Genomic DNA, 27,772 nt, shown 5'->3' with positions numbered 1-27,772 from the left:
TATGGGATGGCTGTATGCCTAGGTGATTCTTGTCTGTGAAGGTCTGTGTTCTGTTCCACTCCTTGTACCAAATGACAGTCCTGAAAGCTGAACTTAGTTTGGATTAAAGGCACTGACTCCTCTGATTCTCTAACATGAGCTGTAAGTTAGCCTGTAAGTGGTAAGTAGTGCTTTTTTCCATGTAGACTTTTACAATAGGGGTGGATTTTTTTTTTCTGTTTTTGTTTTAGAGGGAAAGGCAAGTGGGAAGGGCTAAACTAAACTAAATGCACTACAGATCTCATATTAGTGCCATTTAAGCAGGTCTTTTCATACTTTAGCTTAGTTCTATATAGCATTATATATTTTAAAGACATTTTTCATTTCTGTGGGCTGCCAGATGTACTGCTGATACCTTCTGATCTTGGATAGTTTGACATTGATTTTCCTAGCACACGCCAGGGTTGAAATCTGGTCTGTAACTCATCCAAATGATCTATTCATAACAAAAAGTGCCTTCTGGCAGTTGCACCACAGCTGAATGTTGTTAAACTGAATTCATAATTTCATTTGTTTCTGATTGCTCTATAATGTTTACATATCTTACGTATTAGCATGGTCTGTTATAAAGCACACAGGTTAAATCCTCCCAGACAGCACTTTTCCCCGTTCTTCTCCCTTTCAGAAGGTGTTGAACTTTTTTTTTTTTTTTTCCCTTCAAATGAGCAGGAATCTTGGAACTGCTTAATGCTCATCTCATCTGAAATGAGGGGCTGAGCAAGCCGGAATGTGTGTGTTAGGGAGACATGGAAAGGTGGCATTTTCCTGCACAGAAGGTTTCTTCCCCATCCACAGATAGAACAGCTGTGAGGTGGAATTTCTTATCCGAGTATACTACTACTGTAAGTAAACATCATCACAGATGAGGGCAATAGTCTCCCTGTGAATATGTGCAACTGAAATATTTGTAGATGCTGCTTATGACTCAAAGCGTGAATAGGTTCAGATTCTCTCATTTCCCATCTTCATATTCCTGCTGCAATAAGTGTTGTGCAGAGATCATTGTAATGTCTAGCAGAGGATATCCTCTCTGTGTTTCAGTTTCACTATATGTAAAAAAAAAATAGATGTTCATATGGCTCACAATAGGAGTGTGTCACAGGATGAATTTAAGTTAAATAGAAGGCAGAAAATCTGAGGCTCCCTTTGAATTCATATTTTAACTTTCAAAGGATGACATCTCTTATTTGCTTTAAAAATAAAAATCAATTGCCCATAAATGTAAAACAGATGTTGTTTTTCTATTAAAAAGATTAAGGATTTTCTTAAGCTCATTAAAGGAAAAAAAATAATGACACCACATTGATCCTCCTATATCGTCGTAAGAACGTCTGAAGGCAATAGAAAGCTATGAAAAGGACATGGTATTTAGTGTAACAAAAATAGCTCTGAGTCTGGCAAATTGTGCTTATCTTCTGGGTTCGGCGGCAAACTTTGCACTATTTCTTCAACCTTACGCTTATGTCTAGTCATGTGTTTTAGTGGGATTGGGTGGTATGTATACTCAAACAGAATTTGGACTTTTTCTTATGAAAATACAAATGCCAGCTGCTGCGTGGCTTGAAAAACTTAAGCATCATCCAAATATTTCAAGGAGGAGAAATGGAAACCATTTGCTATTTCTTATGCATATATCTACAGAAGAATGTTCACCCTGTTGCTTCTCAAAGACTCATGTCTGTTTTGGGGAGTGTGTTATTTCCCAATGTTCTCACTTTCCACATGCATCAAAACCCAAAGACTGCAAAATGTGACTTAAACTCTTTAAGTGGAAGGAGGAAACAGGAAATCTGATGATGCCATGTGCAGTATCAGTAAAGCCCAGCATGAGAGCCAATGTTCTTTATTCCAGTTAAAAGTTCCCACAGTAGAAAAAATGATAACCTAGTACCGCACTGGCTGTGTTCATCAGTGTGGCGATACGCAACTGCCTCGTTTGCTCTGTTTATGTGTTGAAAGTTTGCTGGAATGTGTACAAATGGTACTTCAGCTGTAAGATGATAGGAAAGTCTCAGTGTATTTTGAGAAGAGCCAGCACGGAAATATCCTGTCCTGATAAATTCCTGTGGATGTCCAGAATACTAGGCCAGAAGTACTGACTCCAGGGAGAGTTTGGTCTTTTAATTAATCTAAAGCTTTTAGTGTTATCAGACGTGTAGGACAATTTGGTAAATTTATATCTATATTATTATATATTATATATAGATATCTATATCTATAATATTAATATCTATAATGATAGAAGAAAGGTTGGGGTTTGGGGTTTGTTTTTGTTTTTTAAACTATTGTTTAAACTACTTTATTTTAAATATTGTCCTTCTTGATGTTTAGAACTTCCCCTGATTTCACAAAGCACCTTTGTGCCTTTAATAGCCTTAGACTATTTGGTTTCTTCAGACTACACAGCAGTTGGATTTTAAGCTTGATGCCTCTGGTGTAGCTAGATTCTTCCTTCAGAAATCACAGTACAGAGTACTTCAAAGTTTGCTGCATCAAAAATATTTTGAAATGAGACTTCAGAAACCCAGGCCCCTTCTGCCCTAAATGTTCCTTTCCACCTGTACAGACACGTGTTTTGTCCACAGCTGTAGGATGGGAGTGAGACGGGACGTTTGGGTTCTCAGCACGCTTCCATCCCTAGTTCGGAGCGGATACTAGCTGGGAATTTTGACCTTATGCTGTGTTCTAAGTAAGGTCAGTGATGTGGAATTGGTCTAAAAAGCAGGTTATTTTAGGAATTGCTTTCTGTTGCACTTCATTTTGTTATTGAAATTGTAAAAGAAGGCTTGCCCCATAGAGGTGTTGAAAACTCAAAGCTGTATTAATTTGTAGTTTTAAGAGAAAACAAAACAAAACCAAATGTCTTTGCAATGTTTTTGACGTAGCTTCATCCACTTGGAGTCATAAATGCCTTTTTAAATTCAGTGCAGCTATTCTTGCTCTTTAATGGGTTTAGCCAGCCAAAATCTTATGCAGGCACACAGACACATGTGCACGCATACATCTTTAGCGAAAGTAAGTCAGTGCGTTAGAGCTGATAGTGGAGAACTGAGCAAGATTCTCTTATTCATTAGATGCGTCCCTAAGAGAAATCAGGATTGCTTGACACTGGTGGGATGCATTTTGAAAAAACAGTTTTTGTTGTTTTGTTTTCCTACTTAACTTCATGACAAGAATCAGCTGTAATGTAAGTTTATGGCTTGAGCAGACTATTGTTTGTGCAGAAACCTCCCTGCTGGTGTATTTACTAAACATGTGTGCTGCAGAAATGCCAGTAAACTGCATCTTGGAGCATATTCCCTAGTTGCTAGCAAAAACTGTCTTTAAAGTTTGGCCTGTTTAAATATAGGGAGAATGTGTACCAAGTTTAATAGAAACAGGCCTGAATTTTTAATTACTCCTCCTCAAAAGTATTTTGACGTGAAGTCCAGGCCTTATTGAAATCAATAGCAAACCTTAAGAATCCTTCAATGGGTCTAGAATTTTGCTAATGAAGAGCAAGGTCTAAATACAAAAAAACCCATCATCCCATTGACTAAGACCTCTCTTTTTTGCCGTTCCAGCATTGCAGACATACAGGCTTATTTTGTTAGGGAATTCTCTTGTTTCCTCCTCTTGGAGCACTTCCCGCCTTCTAGAGAACAACAGTTGCAGATTTAGCCATCCCATTAATGAGGACTAGTGAGGAGTGCATGCATGCATCATGTGATGGTGTAGGACTGCACTACTGTTCTCTTTTCCCAGTGAAATCATGGCTGCATATACCTTGAATGTATATACCTCTGCTGCTCCTGGAAGAGAAAACATGAATCGTGCTTCCAAGAGAAGCAGGTAGCCTGCAAGGGGATGGATGACCTGTCTTCTCCAGCCCCCACTGCAAGAATTATAGGTGTTCAGCCAGTGCAGAATACATAATGAGTCTTAGTAGCAAGTACTAGGACTCAAGTTCGCCTGCCCCATTCCCTGTCATGTGCTGTGCCTTGCTCGCTAGACTAGATAGTGTACCTCCTTGGGCTTGCTTTCTGAACCAGAAGGGAACTCTAGAAAGTCTATCTAGTCTATTGAAAGTGGAACAGTTTTATAAGAGGAAGGAAAATGCCCTCCACCCTTATAATCTGCTAATTTGCATCTTCTGAAGCAGCAAAAGGAAGTGAAGCAGTATCGCCCACATCCTGAGTGGTCTAACCACTATAATATTGCATAGGAGCAGGATGTCACTGTATATGTGGGTGGTATATTTGTGTGCAAGTGGTAGAATACACTCCTGTTCAGTTTCTGGGAGATAATGCTTAGATATCTGCTGTGATGAAAGGGTTCACAGGTGTGAAGGAAGGAGTGGTTTCTGTAAAGCTAAGCCTAAGTAAGGGGCAGAATACAGTGTTTACCCAGGCAAATATTTCCTGTTTGCTAATACAAGCAAATCCCCTTTCTCCCAGCCCAGGCTTGCAGCTCCCACCCAAGGCACCTAACTCCTGACAGTGCTGAGAGAGCACTGGTGCTTGGGGGTTCCACTGCAAGCCTCGGGAGTTGACGGCAGATCTCAGGGGATCTCACTGTCAGCAGGATTCTCTCTCGATTCTTAACTCTGAAAACATACAGGATGAGTGCTCTGTAAACACTGCTTGCTGATTACATTAGCTGTTTTTTCTGTTGACAGGCAAGCAGAGTGTTGTATCCAACTGTCCATTCTAAGTACGGTGTTTTTCTGGAGAAACGAGGCAGTTTCTATCTCCTTGCTTCTGTTCCTGAAATTTCTCACTTTCTGCATAGCTAGACGGAGCTGCTCTATAAATGGGAGTGAGTGGAGCAGTTGTGCAATCAGTAGCTGCAGCTGTGGCATGTCACCTAAAAATGATGCAAATGGGGGACATATTTCTCCACATTCTCCTTAGAGTAAATCTGTACCTATATATCTCCGCTCATGTTGGTAATTCCAATGGAGGAGCAAGAATCATTTTCACTATTGGACTCCGATAGCTGCTAAACATTAGTTGTGAAATACCTACTTTGACAAGTAGTTTGATTCATTAGAGCTCTCTCTTGCCTTTCCAGGTCAGTGAAACACCCATTTTTGTGCCTGGTGTTTGGGGACCTTATTTCTCTGCAATGGTACCTGGATTGTGGTTGAATGAGGGAGGTCAAAGCGCTACAGGAAAACTGGTAAGTGTTTGGAGACACAAACAGACTCCAAGATGGGAGGTCTGCCATAACTGCTATCATTCAGGATACCTTCACTGTCGATTCAGGCAGAGGTCTGCCTGAAACACCTCTGTAAGATCATAGGAGATACCACACTGCAATAAACAATTAGTTGATGTCACTTACAAACTGTTCATTTGCATACTGATAGGGGATTATATATGGGGCAGAGCACTAAGGGCATGTCTTCCTTGTATAACGATGGTGGTAATTATTGTTGTTATTTTACAACCAAACAGGCATTCATTCTTTACTTTATCAGGAGGCCAAGATAGACTGAGATACAGAACAGTTGTGCTCATTGATGGGCATAAATGAAAGATGTACTGTATGGCCAGAATAGTAATATATTAACATGTTATCCTGTCTAGATAGATACTGCATATATTGTCACCTCAATTCTTCCCTTGAGTGCAAAAAGTCTAACTATATTAGGTTAATTTAATTTATCAATAAAAATTAAAACCAGAGTGGATTCTCTAAAAATTAATTTCCTTATTTACAGGGAGGCAGTCAGAACTCAAACACTGATGTCCAATTTAAAGAAAGGCTAGATGTATAAAACAGTATTGAGACTTAGAGTCCAAAAGTGTCAGCAAGACCTTAGTGGCTGCTTAACCCTGGAAGCTTCTAAAGCTCCCTGTGTGTCTCCCTGCTGAGTCTGTAGAAATACTGAGTGCCCTTCGGGGTGAGGTGCCAAGCTCCTCTTGAGAAACTACAGGAGGCGGGCCCAGTCCTGTGGGATCCTCTGTAAGCTCACCAAACATACAGGTGGGTTCAGTCTTTCACAAATTGCAGGCGTAATTGTGCTCTTACTCAGACCTAGCACCACCCACCTTTTTTAAAGCCTGGTGATCGGAGTACCTGTCCAGGAAGTAGTAGATTGGGGCATCACTGCATTTATACATTCCATATGGAACAGTCACTGAATGAGAAACAGAAGTAATCCTGGATCAGGAAGCCCAGACACACCCTAAGCGCTGAGCTATGAATTGGTGTTCCCTCCTGTGCTCTCTCCTTGGCCACGTGAATCTGACATTCCTCTCTGTACAGTGTCACAGCTTCAGTGGAAGAGTCATCCCTCTTCCTCTCCTGCCGCCTCCGCTTCCCATCCCATCCCCAACCCATCCCTAGAGGGCTCTCAGAGCAGGTGGGATGTGTGTGCTTTAAATTTTGCAGGTCAAGATGGGGCTAGAACCAAACAGTCCCATTTTATATGTAGCTGCTACAACCAGAAGTAAAATTAAATTAACTGCTTGTAACATCACCACTTTAAAAGGAAAATGGCAAATCTTGTGCGTTTCTTTGTAAGAATTCTTTTGAGAGAAGTCTCTATGTGCTTAATCCAAAGCATGTAAAGACACTTAACTAAGCTCTAGAGAGGTTATGGCAAGTCAGTGTATTTTCTTGGCTGGCTCAGGGTGGTTCCACACTTAAAATGTACCATGAGAGTTAGGGCATTTCAGAAAGGTGATTTTAAAACCCCTTTCCATTCTAGTACCAGAGAACAAGACATTCCTGAGTCATTAAAGAAATTGCTGGAAAAAATGTATGGTCTTGTTAGGGCCCATAGCAAAAATCAGCTCTAAGTACTTTTAGGTATATTAGGGAAGCTGTCTTATTAAAACATTCTTAGAATATCTCATGTGGTTTTCTTGAGGTTGTATGTACAGAAAACACACAGGGAGCCATAGGAAGAAACAGTGTATGTGCACTGTGGGGAGGATAGGTTGCATTCGTTATCTTTGTAATTTTAAAGCTGTAGTCTTTTTAAGATCCTGCTTTCTCATACTTCAAGCTTTCTGAAAACAAAAAAAAAAATTGACATGTTTTGGGATTCTTTTCATTGCTTGATCTATGCCCAAAGGTGAATTCTTTTCATGAAATTTGAACAGTCTGTTGAACTTCTTGAAAGTGAAACTGATACACTTCCCTTTAAAAATCTCTAATTAATTATTTATTGATACAGCTGTGAAAAAAGTCTGTTGGATTTTGAAAACTGGTTCAGACAGAGTCCAAATGAAAAATTAAGAACTCTGCTTGTTTTGAAAAAGCTTGTTTGTTTGTGTATTAGATGGGCTTTTACACTGGATTTTCAAAATTTATAGGAAGAAATATATTGCACAACAGAGACAAAGGATGGCATGACATCATTACAAACTGTAAAATAAAGAATAGCAGAACAGGGTTTCTAGCTGCAACTCTCATGTGGCCATGTCTTGAATTAAGGGCGTTTAAATATCTAACTTTATAATTTCTGTAACATTTTTGTGTAAAGTGTTTTCTTAACACAACACACACATATAAGTGATGCTTATTTATAGATTTCCTTCTGAACTTATGAGCTGCTCCTATGTTCTAAAGAGATTACACAAGATAGCAAAATTCAGGCCTGAGCTTGGTTTCTAATGCATGCACATTTGAGCTTTGTCTTTGATGCAAATCTCGGAAAGAACAGGCATGCAATATTTTTATTACTATGTTCAGAGGTGCATGCTTCATTATATGTTTTGCTACACTGGTTAAGGACTAGACTCATGCTGTTAAAAAATAAATACCCATGTGGTTTGCTGCCAATAGATATTGCCAAATATATTCAGTGCCCTTGAGCAGTTCTAGTTTTGCCTCCTTAGCTTTTACTGTCACCTTTGATGGGATATTATCAAGAGATCACAAAACCTGCTGAATTATTGCCTTAAAAGCCCATGTTACTCTGTCTGATACTTTGTGAATAATGGTAGCCGCTCTGGAGTGAAAGGACAAGCTGATTTATAAATTTAGTATAAGACAGAGCCTGTATTGATCTCTTTTTATAGCAATAATTGCTTTTCAGGTTATACATTTTGTTTCCTGCAATGAACATATGGAGCATCTATCAGGATGACAACACACCTGGTGTTTTATTGTAACAGTTGATATAGAAGGGTTTGGGCCAAGAAGATGTTCCTGATAGAATTCCAGTGAGGGTATGCATGCAAGAGTGGGAGAGACTAGAGGACATGGTCTCAGGTAGTGCTGGACAGGAAAAAAGTCATCCTTTCAGCTTGCTCTTCTGACTGAGAGTTGCATGCTTAGCATTTTGCCTACTTTTGGTGCAGCATTGGTTGTTTTTTCTTACTGTTTTTAAGCCAAATCCTGAATCCAGTAATGTCAGTGGGAGTTTTGCCATTGGCTTCACTAGGGCTAGGACTTAACACCTCATGAGTAATTTAGAAGCTCTCTTGTCTTTTGAAAGTTATGACACTGCATTACCCTTTTCCGGGACTGAATTTTTAAGATGTAATCGTCCCAAAAATGTTGCTTTCCTCTTTTTCAGATAGATCATGTGATCCGAGACCATGTCGCCTTCCCAGAATTACAGTCAAAAGCTGCAGCCAGGTCACTGTTCTTACTCCTTTATCATATACCTGCCTTACAAATTGATGATACGCTGTATTCCCAGCAGTGCACTGCTGTATCCTCATTCTGAAACAGGGGAATTAACAGTCTGATAGTGGGTTGGAAGTATTTACAAAGGCTTGCCAGGAGATTGATCAATGATGAAAGCTTTAAACTCCCCTCACATACCATCAGTGTGTCCAAGTGGTGATATTAACTGTCTGCTTTTCAACTTCTTTTATACCCAGCCCAGTGTATTTCTCGATACTGTAGCGTCAGCCCTGTTCAGCAGACCTTTATGCCTTGGGCTAATGATGTGTCTTAATTTGTAGGTGACACTATTAAGCTCCAAGGATGAGATATAGCTTAATTAGGAATATATTATTCAATATTATTGGAACAGTCGTCTAAAGGAAGGTATAGCCACTGTATAAAAAACTTCTGCATGGCAGCACAAGTAGAGCAGAGAAACCCAGGATGAATTTTCAGACAAAACTTAAGATGTAGGAGTGAACTGGATGTAACTCCAAGATTCCTTGAGCAGGAGGCTGTGTGCGATGTGGAATTTTAGTTTGGTCTGCTTTAGAAGTGGATGAAGACAGTCCAGACACTTCTGCCAGATCTGGACTTTCTCAAGCTATTCTGGCTTAGATTCCTTTTAAGATGGTTCATGTCACTCCCAGAGAGATCTTAGCTTGAAGAGTTAGGCACACTGGATGAAAATTTGATTCTCTTTTAATTTCTTTTTCCTCTTTAGATTAAAGAAAAAAAAAAAAACCAACAGAAAACTTGGCATTTTATCTTCAGTTTATCACTCTGGTCTAAAAGGCGAGGTTTAGTCCTGATGGATGTATTAAGCACATGCAGTTATAGAGTTATTTTCAGTCTTCCCTGGGGGGATAACGCTACCTGGTTTCTCTGGATGACCCTGCCATGCTTTGTAGTGCTCAATGCCTTACTTGTTTGTAACAACTTGACCACAATTCCCAGAAAGGTATTGGACTTCATTCAATATGAAATAGATTCATGCTTCCTAGAATTCTCTTTGTTGTTCTTTATAAAAGGAAACCAGGAAATAAACGCATCTGTGTATGTTTGCAATAAGGATTGATCTGGAGTTTTTCTCAAAATTTTGGCTTCCAGGCCATTTTCCCAGTACCCCCATATGAAGCACAAGTATAAAACAAACAATTAGTTTAGTCTATAATGCCAGGATAAACCGTTTTTTGTGTGTTGGAAAAATGAGTATAGAGTAGCCTGATTGTCTATACGAGGTCTGATACTGAACTGACTGACCACAACTAATTTCATTGTGCAAAAAACTTGGATTTTGATATGAACAGGACTCTAAAGACAGAGTATCGGGAATAGAACTCCATGTTATCCGAGTGTATGGTGTCACAACTTTGGATCTGAGTCTGCTGCAGTTAGTAAAACTGTGGAGGATAGCATTAATAAAAAGGGTTATGTTATTTTATAAAAAGTATGATATTTTTTAAAGTTAATTTCCTCAATGGTATTTTTATAATGCTTTCCAGATATTACTCTACTAATGAAATGTTTGGATAGCTATAAATTTAGTAAACAAGTCTCTTATTAATTCCCCCTATCCTCTTTCTGCCTGTCCTTCTCAAATATTTGTTAAATTTAAATAATTTAATCTGAACAAACAAAAATCAGGAACTTTGCAATTCAAACTGAATTTTTCTCCTTATTTCTTCATTTCTTTCTACACGTGGAGCACAAGCTTCAGCCTTATCACAGGGACTAGTAGCAGTAGCTATACAAGAGTGAGGCATTTTTTTAGTGAACAGTGTTGGCCCAAACTTTGGATTATATGTTTACTTACATTAAGTCATATACTTAATAAGAACGTAGTGTCTTGTTTTGGGGGTTTGTTGGTGACGATGATGATAAAGTATTTGCCTGGGAATCTCAGCAGAATATTTCAGAGAATCTGGTTTATAATGTTCAGTATATTCTCCGCGTCGGTGTAGGAATTTATATCTGTTCAGCCATCACAAATGGTCATCAAAAGAACACAAAATGGGAATTCCATCCTTAGGTGTGCAGTTGCATATTGCCTTTACTTCCCATGCAAGGTGCAACACTGTGAAGAGTTAAACTGGTTCTGTAGTGCCAAAAAGCACATGCGTGTCTGGATGATTAAAAACAACATCTGAGGTCACAAATCCGTGCCTCTTACTTGCTGCTGCCGATCACCTACTTCTGCCTTCCTAAACCTGTCTTTCCTTTCTCCCAGGCTCCTAACACTGCTAATCAGCAGGTTCAGCAATGGCACTGCCTGCTGAGCAGCTGATCTCAGAAGCTTCACTGTGCAGATTTCTGTTCCTGTCCCTATACCAGGAGCAGGAGTTTGCAAGCTGTGTTTATCACTGTTTCAGTAATTTGTGGTAACTTGTTAGGGCACAAGTGGCTTAGACAGGCTTGCCAGAAACCAGCCCCTACTGACCACTTGAGCTGAAGACCAGTTTTGTGCAACCCTCCCAGTACTATTCCTATGTTCTCTTTTCCCTTTTACTGGAAGCGGAGAGGGTTGAATTACATGAGGATTGTCTGGACAGCTGTAAATTTAGCATTTGGTCTAACTAAATGGCATACTCTGTGAGCAACAAAACTTAGGTTTTTTTCATGCAGTTCAGTGAGTTGCAGAAATTGCTTTGTGGATAGCACATTTGGTCTTCAATCTATATATTGTGTAGGTCTGACCTCTAGCCATCACTGATACAGTAAAATCCAGTATAAGTAGGCTAGAGGAGGAAATAAAAAAAGAAATAATACGATAATGTATGCTTTGAAGTTTAATACTTCTGTTTCCTAGAATCACAGTTTCTAACTGTTTGACAGCAAATATTATATGCCCTTTGGTGCTTCCTGTTTTAGGACAGAATTTCCTTTCCTTCACTTCTCAGTGCCATTTCCTCATCTAAAGAGATGGCTCCTGAAAAAAAAGTGGTGAAGTGACACACACATTATCTATCAGCAATTCTGGGATCTTCCAAGCAGAACATAATAATCATATTTGGCCATTCTCTGTCCCTCTAGATGTTTTAGAGGCTTTTTTTTAGATTTAGAAATCTAAACTTTCTAGAATCTTTTTCCTGAAAGATACCTGCTGGCATCTTCTAGGATTCCTGAACAGATTAAATACCAACCTCTTGTTGCTTTCTGAAGTTATGTCCCTAATACGAACATAACCCTGGGCAAACTTGCACTGATTTCTTATTCTCCACTTTCAACATAGTTCCTTTATAATAGCAGTAGCTTGTGTTCAACTCTGCAAATCCAATCCAGCTGCTACTGATACCTTCTCATAGAACTGGAAAGAAAAAGCTCCAGAGAGCTGATGGTGTAATACTGTGTATAACACAAACATGGTAGAAACTGCAACTGGCAGGTGTTGGAAGAGTTTTGCCAGTCACTCAGTCCAAATGTACTGCCTTGAACCCATATCTATATGGAGAAAAAAAACCCTAAAAGGTGTGAAAAAAGTGTAGTTCCAAGGTTATGTGGGTTTTAAGCATATTTGGCTGAACTTCAGCCTCTTTTGTCCAGTCCTTGTATTCTATCAGAGCTGCACGAATGGCTAATCCTTGTGAGACTAATCAAGCAGGATGGAGATCTGATAGAAGCTGGGATGTCTGGTAGGTCTGTGGTTGAGTGAAGTTTTCCTTTCTTTTCCTTCCCAAGAGTCAAGCTGTGATTTAGACTGGAAATAAAATGACTTTGTCCTTAGCATGTACTTCTTATAGTGCAGTCTTTAGGGATATAGAAAACAGGGCCACTTTTACAACAAGGGGAAAAAAATGATTGTGACCTCAAAATTATCATAATTCAGGTCCAGGAAGACACATAAAGTACATTTTAAAGTACGTGAATAATGATGTGAATTAGTTATTTTAATGTCTTCCAAGTGTACTTCATTTTGAATGATATCCTCTGATAGCGTACACATGGTAAGGTATAATTGGAAAAACATGCAGCTGAATGGTTGAATGCAGAGTATAAATATACAGCTGCTAGCAGGTCAGAAGTCAAACTAGTAAAGCATATGCCAAATTCCCTTAGGGATCTCATTAGTGTGTGATTGAATATACATGTAGAGGCTAAATGAATATCACTGTTTGGGTCTACAGTGGATGAGACAATGACTAATCAATTGTAATTAGGGTTAGATGCTATTATTGACCCACATGTTTAGAATTAAATGCCCCACTTGGAAATTTCTGAGGAGCTGAAAAATATATATGAATCTGTTTATGATAGTATGAGTGTTGGAAAAAATATTCTGAGCATAATTGCAACATTTTTTAAATGGAATGTCACTAGAGTCATTGCAAGCCAAAGCACTGAAGAATTCACCATCAGTCCTAAGATTACTCTTGGTCCAGGAAAAAGTCTGTGGGATGTTGTGGAGTTGGGTGTAGTATCTGATCTTAGATACAATCATATTTAGGCCCATGTTCAGCTCCTCCCTAAAATAGCAGCCACTTGCTTTCTCTCCTCCACCCTTAGTGCTGCATTTTAATCATAACACATACTGAAATAATTACGGTTTAAAAAAAGAAAGCTGTAAGTCCAGCGCTATTGATTAATCAAACAAATCTCTCAACATTTGTGAAGGAATTTGATTTTCATTTCTGTCTGGAATCCTCCTTATTCCTCTCTCTTAGCTTTCCTTTCTCTAGCTTTCTCTTTCACAGTGTCAGCACCTTTCTGTCAGCATCATCAGGCCCCAAAATATCAAACAGTTTTGGCTCATCTAGGGACCTGGAGGAGGCAATGTACAGACTCAAGATCCCAAGCTGCTGTTATGGCCCCTCATCCTGCGAAATTGAGGAATTTGGCTGGCCTGTTGGATGGACAGACATCCCCCCTGCCCGCACTGTGCAGTGCCGCGGGCTTGGCAAGCACTCGGTTTTGCCTTTCTTCCCCTTTGTTTTAGATTTGGGATTTGCCGTTCTTTGATGGTTTTTCTGCATTAGATGGTAGTACAAATGTTTTATGTTTGATGAATAACCTCCCCCCCTCTTTTTCCAACTTGTTTTTCTTCTAGTGCTCACAGTATATATACATACTTGAACAGTCACCTGGATCTGATTAAGAAATCTTTGCCTGTGGGTTTCCTCACTGTTGATTTACATGTTTGGCCAGATTTCCATGGTAACAGATCTCCCTTAACAGATCTGACACTAAAGGGCATGGTAAGAAACAGCCTGTCTTTGCAAAAAGGTCAATACAGGGTAAAAAAAAAAAAAAAAAAAAAAAAATCTTGGAAGGAGCTTTTTTTTAAATTTTGAGCATACTCCTCCTTAGCTATTTAAACTATCCCATAGGATTTGTGTTTCTTGCTGCATTTCGAAGTGTGCTAATGTTTCAGTAGAAAACCAGAGATCATAATAGTTCAGATATCACTACAGCCACATTTATTTTCTAAAAATACAAGGAGTGTTGTGTGTCTCTCAGTATCTTTCCTAGCAATCATATTTCATGATTAGCAGTGCTTGCTGTTGTTAACTCACCTGTCTACCAAATTTTGCATATCTGCTGCAATGAATTTCAACACAAATTTGGGTATGCCTATCTGGGAAAGGAATGAAATATTCTGAGGAGAGATTGCTTGATTTAAACAGATAAATGTTCAGTAAATGTGCTGTATTAGAGTTGTCGGGTAGTAAATTTCAACAGAAATTGAAAAGCTCCTCTGCTTATTGTTAAAAATGGGCATAGATGCTCTCATGATTGGAAATGTGCAACCATGGTGCTTCATACGTCTTTGTTCAAAGGTAAACCTGATCTAATTCTGGCTTGTGGTTTTAAAATGGCTACTTTTGGAACTTAAACGGAATGAAATATTGTGTTCTGCACAACGAAATTTTCAGAGCGCTGCAGTCCAGGACCAGAAAGAGCAGCGTTTGGAAGCTCACCAGAGAACCTCTGCTGGGGAGATTTTCAGCCCATCTCTAAATGTTTGGATGTTTCCTTTCAATGAACTTCATGCTGGTAGATCAGCTAGGTCACAAGCCACGATGTTATTGTGCGGAACTTTAACACAAGAATGTCATAAGGGTATAATTTGATGATATCAAAATACCTGGTGATTAATACAAAAATGCACTTCAAAATGGCATATTGTCCTTGCAGTGAGCATCTCAAGCTACTCACCAGCACCAAAATCTGCTGTATTGAAGGCTGAGATAGGAAAGGGTAGGCGTAAGAACTACAACACATTTTAAACCACAAACAAGGGAAACACTAAAAGAAAAAAAAAACCCACATATTTTTGGGTCCTAATAATACCTGCATTATTTTATGAAAGAATTACATGCTGCAGCAGAATCAAAATTTTCTTGGTATGATGGCTGTATGCAAATACTGGTAATAGCAACATATTTTTTCTGCCACAATTATGACTGCATTCAGGTCTTGCCTGTGCTGACATTAATCCAGAGTAACTACAGTGCAGTATTGATTTATGACAGAGTAAAGGAGGTTAAGATATAGTCTTTAATTATTGATTGTGTTTCAGTGTTAGGGTGCTTGGAAGGTAGGGGGAGAGATGCTTTTAAAAAGTTATTTTTATGTAATAGCATTTTCATATTATTACATTAAATACATTCACGAGCAGTATCTGAGTCATAATATAAAACTGTCAGAGTTAATCTGTCTCTAATCCCATACAATATGCTGTTTGTTCTTTATTTCTTTGCAAGGGCAAGAACAATTTATGTAGTTCTTCCCCAGATCAGGAATAACATGTTTAACATAACATTATGTGTATAGCTCACAAAAGTAAGGCTTAGAATTAACACTTAAAACTTGTTGCAACAAGAAACCATAGAAAATAAGAGTTTTACTTTGGCTGGATTTGTACATTTTCTTTTTGATCTTTCCACAGGTTGTTGGACTAACATTGTCTCGGGGTCTGGATGAACTTGCCCTTATCTACTTGGCAACGATTCAAGCCATTGCTGTAAGCCATTCTAAGTGCATAAAAGAATAAATGAATTGTCTCATGTTCTGTGGCAGACTGGTCATTCCCTTCTGCTAAACAGATTTCTAATAATAGATGAATTCACTTAATGGATTTCTTAAAGGGGCAAGATACTGTTTACCCACATTGGTGACTAGTCCCTACTGTAGGGTAGTCGATAGACTGTGGAGAGAATGTTCCCCTAAAAAGTTTTCTCCTTATGGCAGTTCTGTAAATGGAGCTTTTGCCTCTAGTGCAGATGTGAGGAAAGAGGCTGATACTATATGGGACAGTGTTAACATCATGGGCTGTCTAGAGGAAAGCTGAGAGTGGGGAAAAAGCCAGCTTTGGCAATTGTATGAAGGAACTTGCACTCCCCTAAAATGCCTCAGCTTCAGATTGTTCCTAAATCCATGGATTTCCCCTGCTTGCCTGTTAGATGAGTCAGAACTCTGTACCACAGCGAGTCGGAGTGGGTCAGTTCATAACAGGCCAAATCCCATTCCTCCCTCGGTTTCCCTGCTGCAAGGCAAGCAGTTGCCTAGTGTAGATTTTCCAGCCCGTGGCTGTGTTTTTGTAAAAGCACACAGGGAGACTGTCTTTATGAAATGTCCTCGATGCTTGCTAACATGCAGAGCTGGGCATTTTTATTGGAATACTTTTGTTTCTGCCCTAATTTTCTCTTGAACCCAGGACTTCCAGTTCACAAGAAATTCTATTTTGAAGTGAAAACCTAGGTCAAAGAAGCTGTTTTGAAACCTCGGTGCAGGGTATTTTCAATGGGGCGTGCTATCCCCAGGCATTTGGTGACTGAAATCAGCATTCCTTTGCCATCCTTTTTGTGAATTTTTTTTTTTTTTTTTTAAAAGTTTGTTGAACTTGAGGTGTTTTTGCAAAACATTAACAGTTTGATGAATTGGGGAGTTTTCCTGACAAAACTCTGTTCAGTTGGAAAACTTCCAAACTCCTCTACTGGTTAAACAACAACTTTGTTAGGCTGGGTCAGCCATCTGGGATATAGAGGGTGGGCGGCTGCTGTAAATCTACTGTGAATTGTACATCTTATGTGTTAACCCTCCTTCTTCAGCAAATAACGAGAACTTAACCCCAGCCTGGAATTCATTGTTGTGCGTTTTGATCCTTTTTAAGATGAATGTAGCTTGGTTATACCTGATGCTTCAGTATAATCCCACTATTTAAACAAGAATGTTTAGGAGAGTTTAAACAATGCCAGCGACTGATACGGCCCCCTGAAAGAAACTTTCCAGTATCGAACAGGTGCTCCGTTATTATATTGTGCTAACGAAGTGGAAACGTTCTCTGCTGGAAATCCTGGGAAAGTCACCTATTATCTCATTATATGATACAACTCAAATTTTACTGTAAAACACAAATACTGTGTTAAACATTGAATTCAGAGTCTGCTTATCTTTTTGATAGCTATTTGCGCTGGTCGTGAGGTTTAACATAAAAAGGCCATACCATAGTTTTCTCTGTAAGTTAAAGGAAATTCTTAAAATGCTATTGAAACAGTAACTAAAAAGTAGACAGAGCAAACTTGTTTGTGACTTGATATATTTACTAACTGCTAATGTGATACCTAGGAAATTTAATTTTCCTCCCATACTCCATCACTCCCAATTTTAGCTTCACTTTTGTTGAAGGAAACAGTTCTCATTCAGGACAGCCCCAATCCTGTACCATTAGTTGTCTTCAATGGGTGCAGGATAGACTTTAAACCTAAATAAAAATCTTGTAAAAAGTGTAGGCCTGCCCACAGAATGTTAATCTCTAGTTTTCTTTTCAGCAGGAGACGCTTTTTTCTCTTTATAGAAAATTTGCATTTGAAGCCCCTCAATTTGCATTTTTCTCCAATCCAGGATTAAATTAGTTCCCCCCCACCCACAGTGAAATAAGTCTGGCTTTAATTTAAATTGAAATGTGAATACAATTTTCCAGGCAGGTAAACACAAAATAATTTTCACAGCACGTTCTTTCTCAGGGTCTTTGACGTGTGTATGTTGTGAGAGAAGTTGTTAATAAATTTGAATTTCAGAAGTAGTGAAAGAGAATATCCTTTTAACTATTCACTGCAAAATGCGATGCAACAGTTAGACGGATGAGAACATGATCAGAGATATAATTGTGGCCGTCAAGCCCGTTCTGAGGAGACAGACTCTTTTTAGAGCAGTTTATTTTTCCATAATTAAAATTGTGGTTGTGTGATTTGGAAATTAGCCCTCTGTGTCAATAGGGAAGCGATGGATTTAGTCAGCTGGTGTTGCGGCTGCTAAAGTTCCTCATAACCGCTTGCCTGAAAAACCAAAATACATTTGAAGGCCTACCCAGAGTGGTGCCAGTCATTCACAGTGAATGTCTCCAGTCTGGTGAAACTCTGCTACCTTCAATTTTCAGTAGCTTTTACTTGAAGAGGGGTTTATTGCAGGCTGCAGACCTCTTAATGAACTTGCTGCATAGCATAAAGAAAACTTAAATGACAGTTCGTGAAACTTCGACCAGCTTGTGTTTTGTGGGGAATCTCCCTACAAAGAGTCAGCCTGGGCAAAATTTTGGCTTGAATTCAGCGTTTTGTCAAGTCTGAGCTTCAAAATTAACTTCCAAGGTATTATAAAGAGCTGGGAATTATTTTTGGACAAATAGTTTGTCAAAGAAATGGAAAATGTTCTTGCAAGAGGAAAGAGGAAGAAGGTTGACTTTAGTGAGTAGTTGGAGGCAAGCAAAGCAAACAAAAAGAGAAAAGATTTTTTTAAATGGCAAAGCAAACAAAAAGAGATTTTTTTAAAATGGCAAAGCATTTGCTTTCATCATTTGCGGAGAGGAACACTGAGCTATTCTAATTTGAGTTTCTCAGAATGGAGACTGTAAATGAAAAGTTTAAAAATATGCCTACATTTTAGATGTTTCAATTAATCCAGGCATGAAATGGAACATTTAATTTTGCATAGGGCAAAGGCCAAGAGAAATAGTTAAGCCAATACAAAATTCTTCAGGTTTTCCTTTTTGCTGAAAAGACAGAAAATACAGGTTTTTATTTGCTCCTCTTTTAATTCTGTTTTGTTTTGGCTTCACAATTGAAGTCTCTTTAATGAGAGTGATTTTCAGATGCTGTTATACAAAGTAAGTAGAAGTTTTTGGTGGGGATATCTTTGCCATGTAGGTTTTAGTTCTGGACCGGGAAATGTTTTCTGTACTCTGCTGTGCTTGCTCACAAACAGCTGCTTATCGCTGCCATCAGTCTTTCCTGGTGCCCATTTCTGGGTCTTCTCATAACCCCTGTCTTCACCCTTGTCAGTACTTCCCTGTAAGCCCCATTTCCCTGGGTTGCCATGTACTGGTATGTCTGCACTTCTTCAGCCAGCCCCAGGATGCTTCCTGCAATATGCTGTGCCCTTGTACTTCCCAATTCTTTGTGCCATTTGTTTGATTTTTCTCATTCTTAATTACAATGCCTGTTACTGGCTGGAAGCTAAGCAGAGGCTGTACCCCTGCAGGTCTGTTCCCAGCCCTCAGGTTACTGGTAGGGGCAGTTACTATCATTCTGTTTAGCAAATTGTGTTTTAAGATCTGTTCCTGTGGCTGTTCTCCTGTGCTCATCTGTTTTTTGGTTTTTTTCCCCTCCTTTTTGAAGTTAGGAACAAGACATATTTTGGAAACTATGCAGGCTGCAGGGCATCATATCAACACGCTGTTTCTGTGTGGTGGGCTGAGCAAGAACCCTCTCTTTGTGCAGATGCATGCTGACATTACTGGTAAGTTAGAGGAAGTGCAGGGAAAGGAGTGTAAACTACTTTATTTTAGGTGGCTAAATACTTTGTCTTTGGAAAAATAAATACCTTCTTTATGTAGAACTGTATTTTGCTGGTTGGCCAAAAAGTCTGTAATGAAATGTTACTTCCTGCAAGATTGAATTTCCTGAAATTTAAAGACATTTGAATAACGCAGAGATGCAGTGCAAACAAAGCTCCGTATTTTGTATTGTTAGAAAATGGACTTCGGGAGAAACCTCCAGCATGATTACTGATCTATGGGTCTTAGATTTACAGGTTTTTTTAAGAAAGTGCAATAGAATAAATATAAAAGCTTTGTATGGAATTTTTAAAACCAGTATGTATAAATTACATGTCAGAGATGCTTCTCACTATCAGAGTTGGTAAAATTATTCAAAACGTTCTATAGAAATTATTCCATTCAGTCAGATTACAAGGCGTTAGTTAGATGAGGATAACGCCCACTACATCTTGTCAGCATTTTTTGCGTAAGAAGTGTTTCACTAAAACCTGTATTAGCTTCATCCTGTTTGAATTCTGTTGGACTTGTGACACTTCCTGCTCATGCTGGGCATTGTATCCATTACATAGAACAATTTTTTTCTGAATTGCTTCCATTTCTGTATCATTAATATGGGCTAGGGGACAATTTCTGGATCCTTGCTCCTGCATGGTGTTACATTTGGTTTTGTAGAATTCCCGAGGTGGAAGGTCCTGGGTATGTGGTTCATTACAGGAGGAGGTCTCAGGCTTGTGTGGTATTTTTGGTCTCCCATAAACCTGTGTGTGTTGGACATCTTAGCACACCTGTGAGTCAGTTAAATATACTTTAAAAAATGTGGAAAAAATAACAAAATTTAGTGTAAAGGACTTCAGAGAAACTTTGAATGGTGTGTGTTTTGGGTATATGTCAAATTAAGATCAGTTGAGCTGTCATGAATAAAGTTTAGGGCTCAGATTTGGGGCATTTGCTGTGGAGATCTGACTTGCCCTAACATCAAACCACACTTAATAACCTTGATGCCAGAAAGAAGATGAAAATATACTTTACGTACTTACCTGAGATAAAACAGAAGCAGAGAAGCAAAAAGTATAATGCTGATTGACCATAAAATTCACTAAATTTTGTAGTCAAAGTGACGCTTTCTGTTTGTGAAAAATGATGTTGTCAAGTCCGTGACTTTTCTTATATAACCAAAATGTTTTAGGTGAATTTCAGCTACGTGTAGAGTTGGGATGCTCGTTCATGATGTGTAAAAAAAGAAGTTCTGTGAAAAGGTATTCTGATTAAAATGTAATCAGAAGTTCTTTGACTGTAACTAATGGCCAAGTACAATCCAGTACAAAAAGGCCTTTTTGCAGTCTGGAGTTCTCCCCCATTTGTAAAATCAGTGACTGACAAGGGATGTCAGAGTTCATCTAACTGAAATGCTCTTGGTTATGTTGAACTCATTAGAGCCTATCAGATAAAATAACTAACATTCCAGGATCAATCCCCCATTCTTTCCCGAAAAGAAAAAAATCTGAATATATTATTGTTAGCTGCAAATGCCCATGACTCAGCCATGCAGACATCCAATAGATAATTTTGCAGGCCACTTAAAAAGTATCTTGATCTTTTTGTTTGCCTGGTAAGAATTCTGTATTCATTCTGATGATGCGGAAAATGTGCAGTAAATTTTAGAGCACGCTGAAAATTGCTTACTGCTTCCACGCCTGGCAAACAGCTGTGTAGCTGTAAGCTTGAGTTTTAGATTTTCTGTTCCAAGTTGACCCAAGTCCTGAGCTGTGGTCCATCTTGGAGGAATGCTCAGGTGACTGATCCTACATTAATGTTTTTAAGGTGGATTTGTTTGGTCAGAGAAGTTCAAGGGATGCTGTAATTAACACTAGTTGGCTGTTAATAGTCATTCCAGCAAACAAGGTCTCGCTGTATCCACTTTCACCATTACTCTGCCTGTGCTAACTGTCGGAAGAAATGGTGTAAAGACCACTGTGGCACCTTCATGTCACTCACTGAAAGATGGTTGTAAGGAGTGGAACAGTGCAAAGTTAGCATAATGTAACTGGATGCCTGGGGTGCAAGGTGAATTTGCTTTCTATCAATAAGCATTTATTATGTTAGTAATTTTATTTCTCATTCTGAAAAGTGTGTATTTGCCTTTTCCTCTGTAGTTGTTGTTCATGGCTCCCTTTAGATCTTCCTCCAAGTTTCAGCTCCTTCTAATCTTACAGCTGGCTCCAAGGAGCAGCATTTTTGGGGGCATAATATCATTGAGACTAGTCACAGAAAGAAGCCTTCCTCCCACCACTGTGTTTGCATCATCATTCACTGAATGAAATTATCTCCGCAATGGAAATTTAGACACATGCCAAATGCTGTAGGAATATTACATTTTTTGGCTTAGTGAGGATAAGCATCTAAAGTGCAGCTAGAAAAGCATTTAGAGTTATGCTATTGTTTTAAATTTTTAAGGAGAATTAAGTAAGCAGGCCAATTTTTCTTTGTTTATTAGTCTTTTTCCTGCTGTTTTTACGCTAGTAGTACAGGTCTTGGAAAACTCTGTGTGAACTGAGGGAAAGTATGTTAATGATAGTACCCATGGGTGATGAAACAATAATTTTTTAATTCTACTTCAGAATATATATTGAGTTTTTGTTTGTTTGTTTGTTTTTCCAGTGTTTTAATCTTGTTTTCGAGTATCTTGCACAATTTGGAAGACAAGTTTTCTCTTATTATTTCATACATAGCTTGTGAAAGTTTACTAGTCATATTTTCATGTCTTCCGGCAAAACCAGACTGGCTTTGTTGGCTTTATATTTAAAAACAAACACAAACAATCTTTTTTTTTTTTGTTCGTTGCAAAGTTAAAAAAAAGGATACCACCCTGTTTTCCCCTCGAGGTCAACTTTTAATAGGCATGTGGGTTTGGAGGGTGTGGGTAACAGGTTTATACCAAGCCCTTTGAGATAAATAGCCAGTGTCAAAGGTCTGGGGGTTTGTTCTTTGTATGCTTTATCTTCTGCATTAATATTTTGCTGAAATGGTTTTATTTACAGTCTGCATTTTTCTTGGAGCCTGAACCACATAGCAGAGAGATTTACAGTAGTCTACAGTAGACTGTAGCTCTGAATGGAGTTGTGAACATGGTTTTCAAGTCCTTTTTGATTCCTTTTTTCTTTGCCTTTTTTGCTTTAATTATTTATTGTGCCGCTAGTGCAGTGCTGCTGTATTCTTCCTAACAGAGGCATGGCTTTTTCTTGTATAGGCAAGCCTGTTGTCCTGTCCAAAGAAGTGGAGTCTGTTTTGGTGGGTGCTGCTATTCTTGGAGCTTGTGCTTCTGGGGATTTTGCATCTATACAGGTATGCAGTACCTGATTTTTTTTTTTTTTTCCAGTTTTAATGTGTTTTACACTTTGACATTTGACACCATGCACAGACTTTAATTCAAGTGGAAAAGTTTGTACTTTCTGCACAGCCGGACAAGAGCCAGCCAGCATCACTTTTTAACTCCATGTGTTATTTAAGTATATTGAAGATTCATTTGTCTTTTGACTGTAGGGACATGCAGGTAGAAGCTGCTGTCTATTAAGTTAGGCCATGTGATTTTACAGACAAAAAAGGGAATTTGGCAAAGCTCTGATCCTGCAAGAAGGTCACTCTTTCATCTCAGTTATATTTGTCCTACTTTCCTTCCTTCATATTGAAGAATGTTAAACATAAGGAACAACATAGCACTATTTATGCAGTAAAAAATGACACACCTATACCTCTTGTCTTGCCCACAGTGAATGCAGAGTTAATAATGAGGATAGATCTTCATGTTTATTCATGTTATTTCAATCCAATAACAGTTGTAAAACTAGCAGAAAGGCTTTTATGTTCAGTGGATCAGCCAAAGCATGACTTAGCTGCATTTATATAAACAGCAGTAGTATATGGAAACCCAAAGAAGGGTCTGAATGTCCCATATCATATCTGTTTTCCCACCTGGCAATTCCACTAGTTTAGGATGTGTCCCCTTCTCATCCTATACAAGGACATTAAAGAGTACACTGCATCCAGTTGGACAGAACTATTTATCAGGAGGGTCCCTAGATACACTTTTCTTTATAACATCAGGCACAGATATTTGTAGATGAAATTTTGCACATAAACTTATCTGAATGTATTTTCTGAATAGGGAGGTCAACTTCTCAACCTAGTTAAACTGATGCAGTTCCACTGGAATTAGCTCAACATTAGCTGAGGAACTGGGCAGTGTTTGGCATTTTTCCAAATGTAAAATTTCCAAATGTGAATTCTACAGTGCTATGTAGATTTTATTTAGTCTGTCTTCATAACCATTAGAAAAATCTAATGCTGTGAAATTTTCTGTGATGTGTTTTTATATAATTTTGGTGTATTTATTTACCTTTGGTTTTTTAACCCTGCCCTTAGATATAAAAATATTTCAGAAGCATGTCCAGTAACATCAGAACAGATACATATATTTTATAGATATGTACATATATGTCAGCCTGCGTAGCACACTCCTTCAGAAATCTTTTTCAGTGAAACCAGATCCTTTGAAACAGCCACGTAACAGGCTTCTTAATTTTAAAAGTGTTTGCTCTTTTACTGTTATGGTATGTTAGGAGGTACCTGCCTCTTTGATTATGAGAATGGTTTTTGGCTTGTCCTAAGTACAGTGAAGGTTCTGTGGGTCTTCCTGGAGTAAACATCTCCTAAGGGCTTACTTGTGACTGTCAGGAGCTGGACTTCATAACTCCTTATGCTCCCTTCCCGTTTCTGCTTGAATCAAGTAAGTTAATACCAGTACATAAAGAAAAAGAATAACTACAAATTGCAATCCAGTGCCTCAGCACCGCATAAGGAGTCTGGTTTCCCAAACGCAGCCGCTGCCTTTTTCAGTGCTTCAGCAGCTGTTTGTGTAAGGTCTGGTTCCAGGGGTTTTGCTAGTCAGCAGGAGAGTTTCCTTTTGTTTCACTGAGTTACAGGTCAAGCCCGTGGGCTTCCCTGGGATATCTCTGAAACAGAAAAGGGGAAAGTAGTTTGGAAACTACTGCTATTATACATCCCACTGGGCATTTGTAGTATGTTTCTTTCCATCCTATTGCCTGTGGTGATCACTGGGAGCCAGGCGAGGCCCTGAGTCCTATCCAGGATGCCAGGACATCACTGCAGTGTGAAGAAACCACCCGCTAAGTGTTTTGGCTTAGTGTGTGTTCAGAAAGTTGTTGTTAAAGAGGTGCCACCTATGGCAGTATCAATTGTACCATGCGACAAATATGTTAGATTATGTAAAACTATTTTTAAAAGAATTCAGCTACATGGGATCAAGAAACAAGAAACTGAATAAATGTCTTTTCGGGGGTGGGGAGGCATAAATACATACCTAGCATTGCAGTTCAATAGCCTTCTCTTACATTTATTTTTCTAACACATCTTCCAAAACAAACCTTTCTTAGAGGTGCTGCTGCAGACATTAAGCATCGTTGTAGTCTTTGCAAATAATAGGGGTTATTACCTCTCCTCTAACAGATTGTTTGTGCTTAATTATTGTGCTTTCCAAAGTTCATTGTTTGCTCAGTCTAATAGTAAAGGAGAAAATTTTGGGTTTTTTACCAATAACCTCTTTCCTTCTGTCTGTGGTTGTTTGAAGGGGAATCTTTACTGTATTTGTCCCAGTGACTGGTCACATTTCTCAGAATGATTGTCGGACATTTCCACTCAGTGTCAAAATCAAAATGCTTAAAAGCTATCTGGTTTTTATGGGTTGGCTGTTCTCCATTTTATAAAACTCAAGCATCTTTAGGACAGCTTGGGAATAGCACCTAAAGCCAGGATCCCTCAAAATCACTTCTGACAATCTTAGTCCGTCTTCAACGCACTCTGCTGACAAAAGGGCTGGCAGCTGAACAGACACGTAAAACCCACTAGTGATAAGCAATAAGTAGTGCTGCCAGGCTTCTGCCAGGGAATCTCCTGTAGAAGGATATGCATGTGTGCTGTGTGGTACATGCACAGTGAGTGATGCTTCAGTGAGCTGGTGAGCTGTTCTTGTGTCTGCAAGCTAAATTTGATGTGTTGGGGTCGTAACGTGCATTATGTGTTAGAGTTGACCCGCTTGTGCGGGTAGGGGTTTGGGGCATGGGGCAGCCAAGTCAGAGCCACTACTCTGGCAGTCTGCTCTTCACTTAGAAAAGCTGGCCACACAGACAAGATCCTCAAAATCTACCAGGGCATCACTTTTCAATAGAGGAAAGAAGAGATGGGTCATCTAGGGAAGACCCAACTCTATGGTAAGCTGATATAGTAATTGGAGTTAGTCTTTATTTAGCTTAACGGTTAAGAAATGCTTTGGAATTGGCTGGTATTTCCTTAGGGGTAAAGTATGTGGCTGTGGTGATTGCAGCTACTTCCATGCTGCTGTGCTATTCTGATGCTTAGTCCTGTGGCATTCCATCATTGGGATTTGGAAATGGGGAAGTATCTGCTTCAGAGACACATTGGAGGATGGTTTTTCCAAGGACAGGCAGCTTGCTTACATACCACTGTATGACCAACCCAGTCAGAAGTGCACGTGAAACAACAGGATTCTCACCCTTCACTTTCTTGGGCAGTTGGTCATAGTGGCTGGAACACTAAAGAGCTTTTCTTCTGTCCTTTGGTATCCCTAAATAAGTTGCTTCTCAGAAAGAAACAAACACCAACGTACCTCCTGTCTCTTTTCCCTTTCTATATTACAGCAGTGACCATCTGCAGGGTGCAACATTTTGTTCTAATTCTTAATTTTCATATATTTTTATTCATATTTTGAGTGATTTGTGGAGTGGAGGTTTTCATGCTTTCTATTGACCACATCTGTATCAGTACCAAAATTCTCAGTATGCTGAGCCTTTACAAAGAAGCATTGGAAATGAAGATTATTGCAAATTTTGTAACCAGGCAGGTTAATTTGCTAGATTCTGGTGTGGTTTTAAAAGCTCAAGCCCCTTGAAGCTGCAATTTCATCTTTAGGTAATTCTATCAAGGAAAGATTTATAACCTCCATCTCTCATGCCTGGTCACCATATGTTGTTGCTTCAAAGAATGTTGATTTCCCTATTTTCCTCTTCATTTACTCTCCCTGCATTTTTCTCCTCTGTGGTAAAACTGAATTAAAACAATTGGGTCTATCCAAAAGTAAAGAAGGACCATTCAGTATGGTGAGTTCTTCCCCATTTCACCGTTTGGTTATGTAGTCTCTAGAATCTCTGGACAAGGGAGAAAATCTTCTCAATTTCTTCCTGCAATTTGGGTTATCTTTTAGTTTGCCCCTACAAATGCCCCTTTTTCTTTTCATGGTTTTGTTGTGTCTTGATTATTGTGCCGATGAGCTGTAACACAGCCTGGCTGGGTGACAGAAGGTACTGCTGTGTACAATAGTATGACATATGGATTTTTGAAATATACACTGTATTTTTGGTTTTGGGATTTTTGAAATACGTGCTGCATTGAATGAAATAATATTGCTGGCTTAGATGGGTCAATTTATTGGTTCTAGCCATTTCTTTCATGCTGAGGAGCAGGATCCTGGTTTTCTATGTGATTGTTTCTGTAGTAAAAATATAGTTTCCGGTTTAGCAAGCCAGCAATTCCTTCTCAGTAAAAATGTTCAATAAATAAATGTCAAAGTTTCCAGTATATCCTCGTTACTCTGCCTCACTTGTATGTAATTGAAAATGGGAAGAAGGTGCTGTTTGATTTGGCAGTCATCCAGCTCTTTTTTTTTTTTTTTTTTTGGATAGCCTACTCTTTGGGACAAAGCTGTACACCAGGGAACAGGATTATTGCCTTATAAAATCCTGCAGCCCACTAACAATTCCTTAATTGCATATTAAAGCAATTAATAAAATTACCTGTATGAAACCAGATTACCAGATTTATTTTGGGTTTGCTGTCTTAATGTGGGTCGTTGTTACTGGCCCATACAGAAGAGAAGAAACTTCTTATGATTTACTGTAATACATGTCACTGGTAACTTTCTGTAATCAGCTTTCTATAATCATCTTCGGTGTTAAACATTGAGCTAGAAATTAGTCTGCATGACTACAGGATTTTTCAGGTATAATATTGACTTTTAAGTGTAGTGTTTCTTTGTTAGTTTTGGTTGTTATGCAAGTTGGTGGTATATCCTGCAAAAAGATAGAGAAAAGCTTTTTCATTGTTTTTATAAAGCAGATTGGAGGCATATAAAAATTAGCCGGATTCTATAGAAAGAGGTGTTAGGTAATTACCTAATGGGGATTAGCTGAATTATTTAGCAGCAGTAGCAGTTCAGCAAGTGAAGTACCCTTTAGGTACAATTTGCATCCCTGGAAGCAGCCC

At 38.8% G+C, this 27,772-nt stretch overlaps 1 protein-coding gene across 9 annotated transcripts in view; it reads left to right on the top strand.

Moving 5' to 3' along the window:
- FGGY (FGGY carbohydrate kinase domain containing) overlaps positions 1-27,772 on the top strand; it is a 150,298-nt gene that overhangs the window by 98,599 nt on the left and 23,927 nt on the right. For all 9 annotated transcript variants that reach the window (XM_074875914.1, XM_074875913.1, XM_074875918.1 and 6 more), the window contains 6 exons: positions 5,092-5,199; positions 8,555-8,616; positions 13,694-13,841; positions 15,536-15,610; positions 19,260-19,380; positions 22,668-22,762. In XM_074875914.1, coding sequence (XP_074732015.1) covers positions 5,092-5,199; positions 8,555-8,616; positions 13,694-13,841; positions 15,536-15,610; positions 19,260-19,380; positions 22,668-22,762 — 609 coding nt within the window. The remainder of the gene's footprint in view (positions 1-5,091; positions 5,200-8,554; positions 8,617-13,693; positions 13,842-15,535; positions 15,611-19,259; positions 19,381-22,667; positions 22,763-27,772) is intronic.

This window comes from Strix uralensis, chromosome 8 (genome assembly GCF_047716275.1).
Source record: "Strix uralensis isolate ZFMK-TIS-50842 chromosome 8, bStrUra1, whole genome shotgun sequence".
Taxonomy (NCBI): Eukaryota; Metazoa; Chordata; class Aves; order Strigiformes; family Strigidae; genus Strix; species Strix uralensis.
The sequence above is the reverse complement of the archived record's forward strand: the minus strand, read 5'-3'. Positions and strand labels throughout refer to the sequence as shown.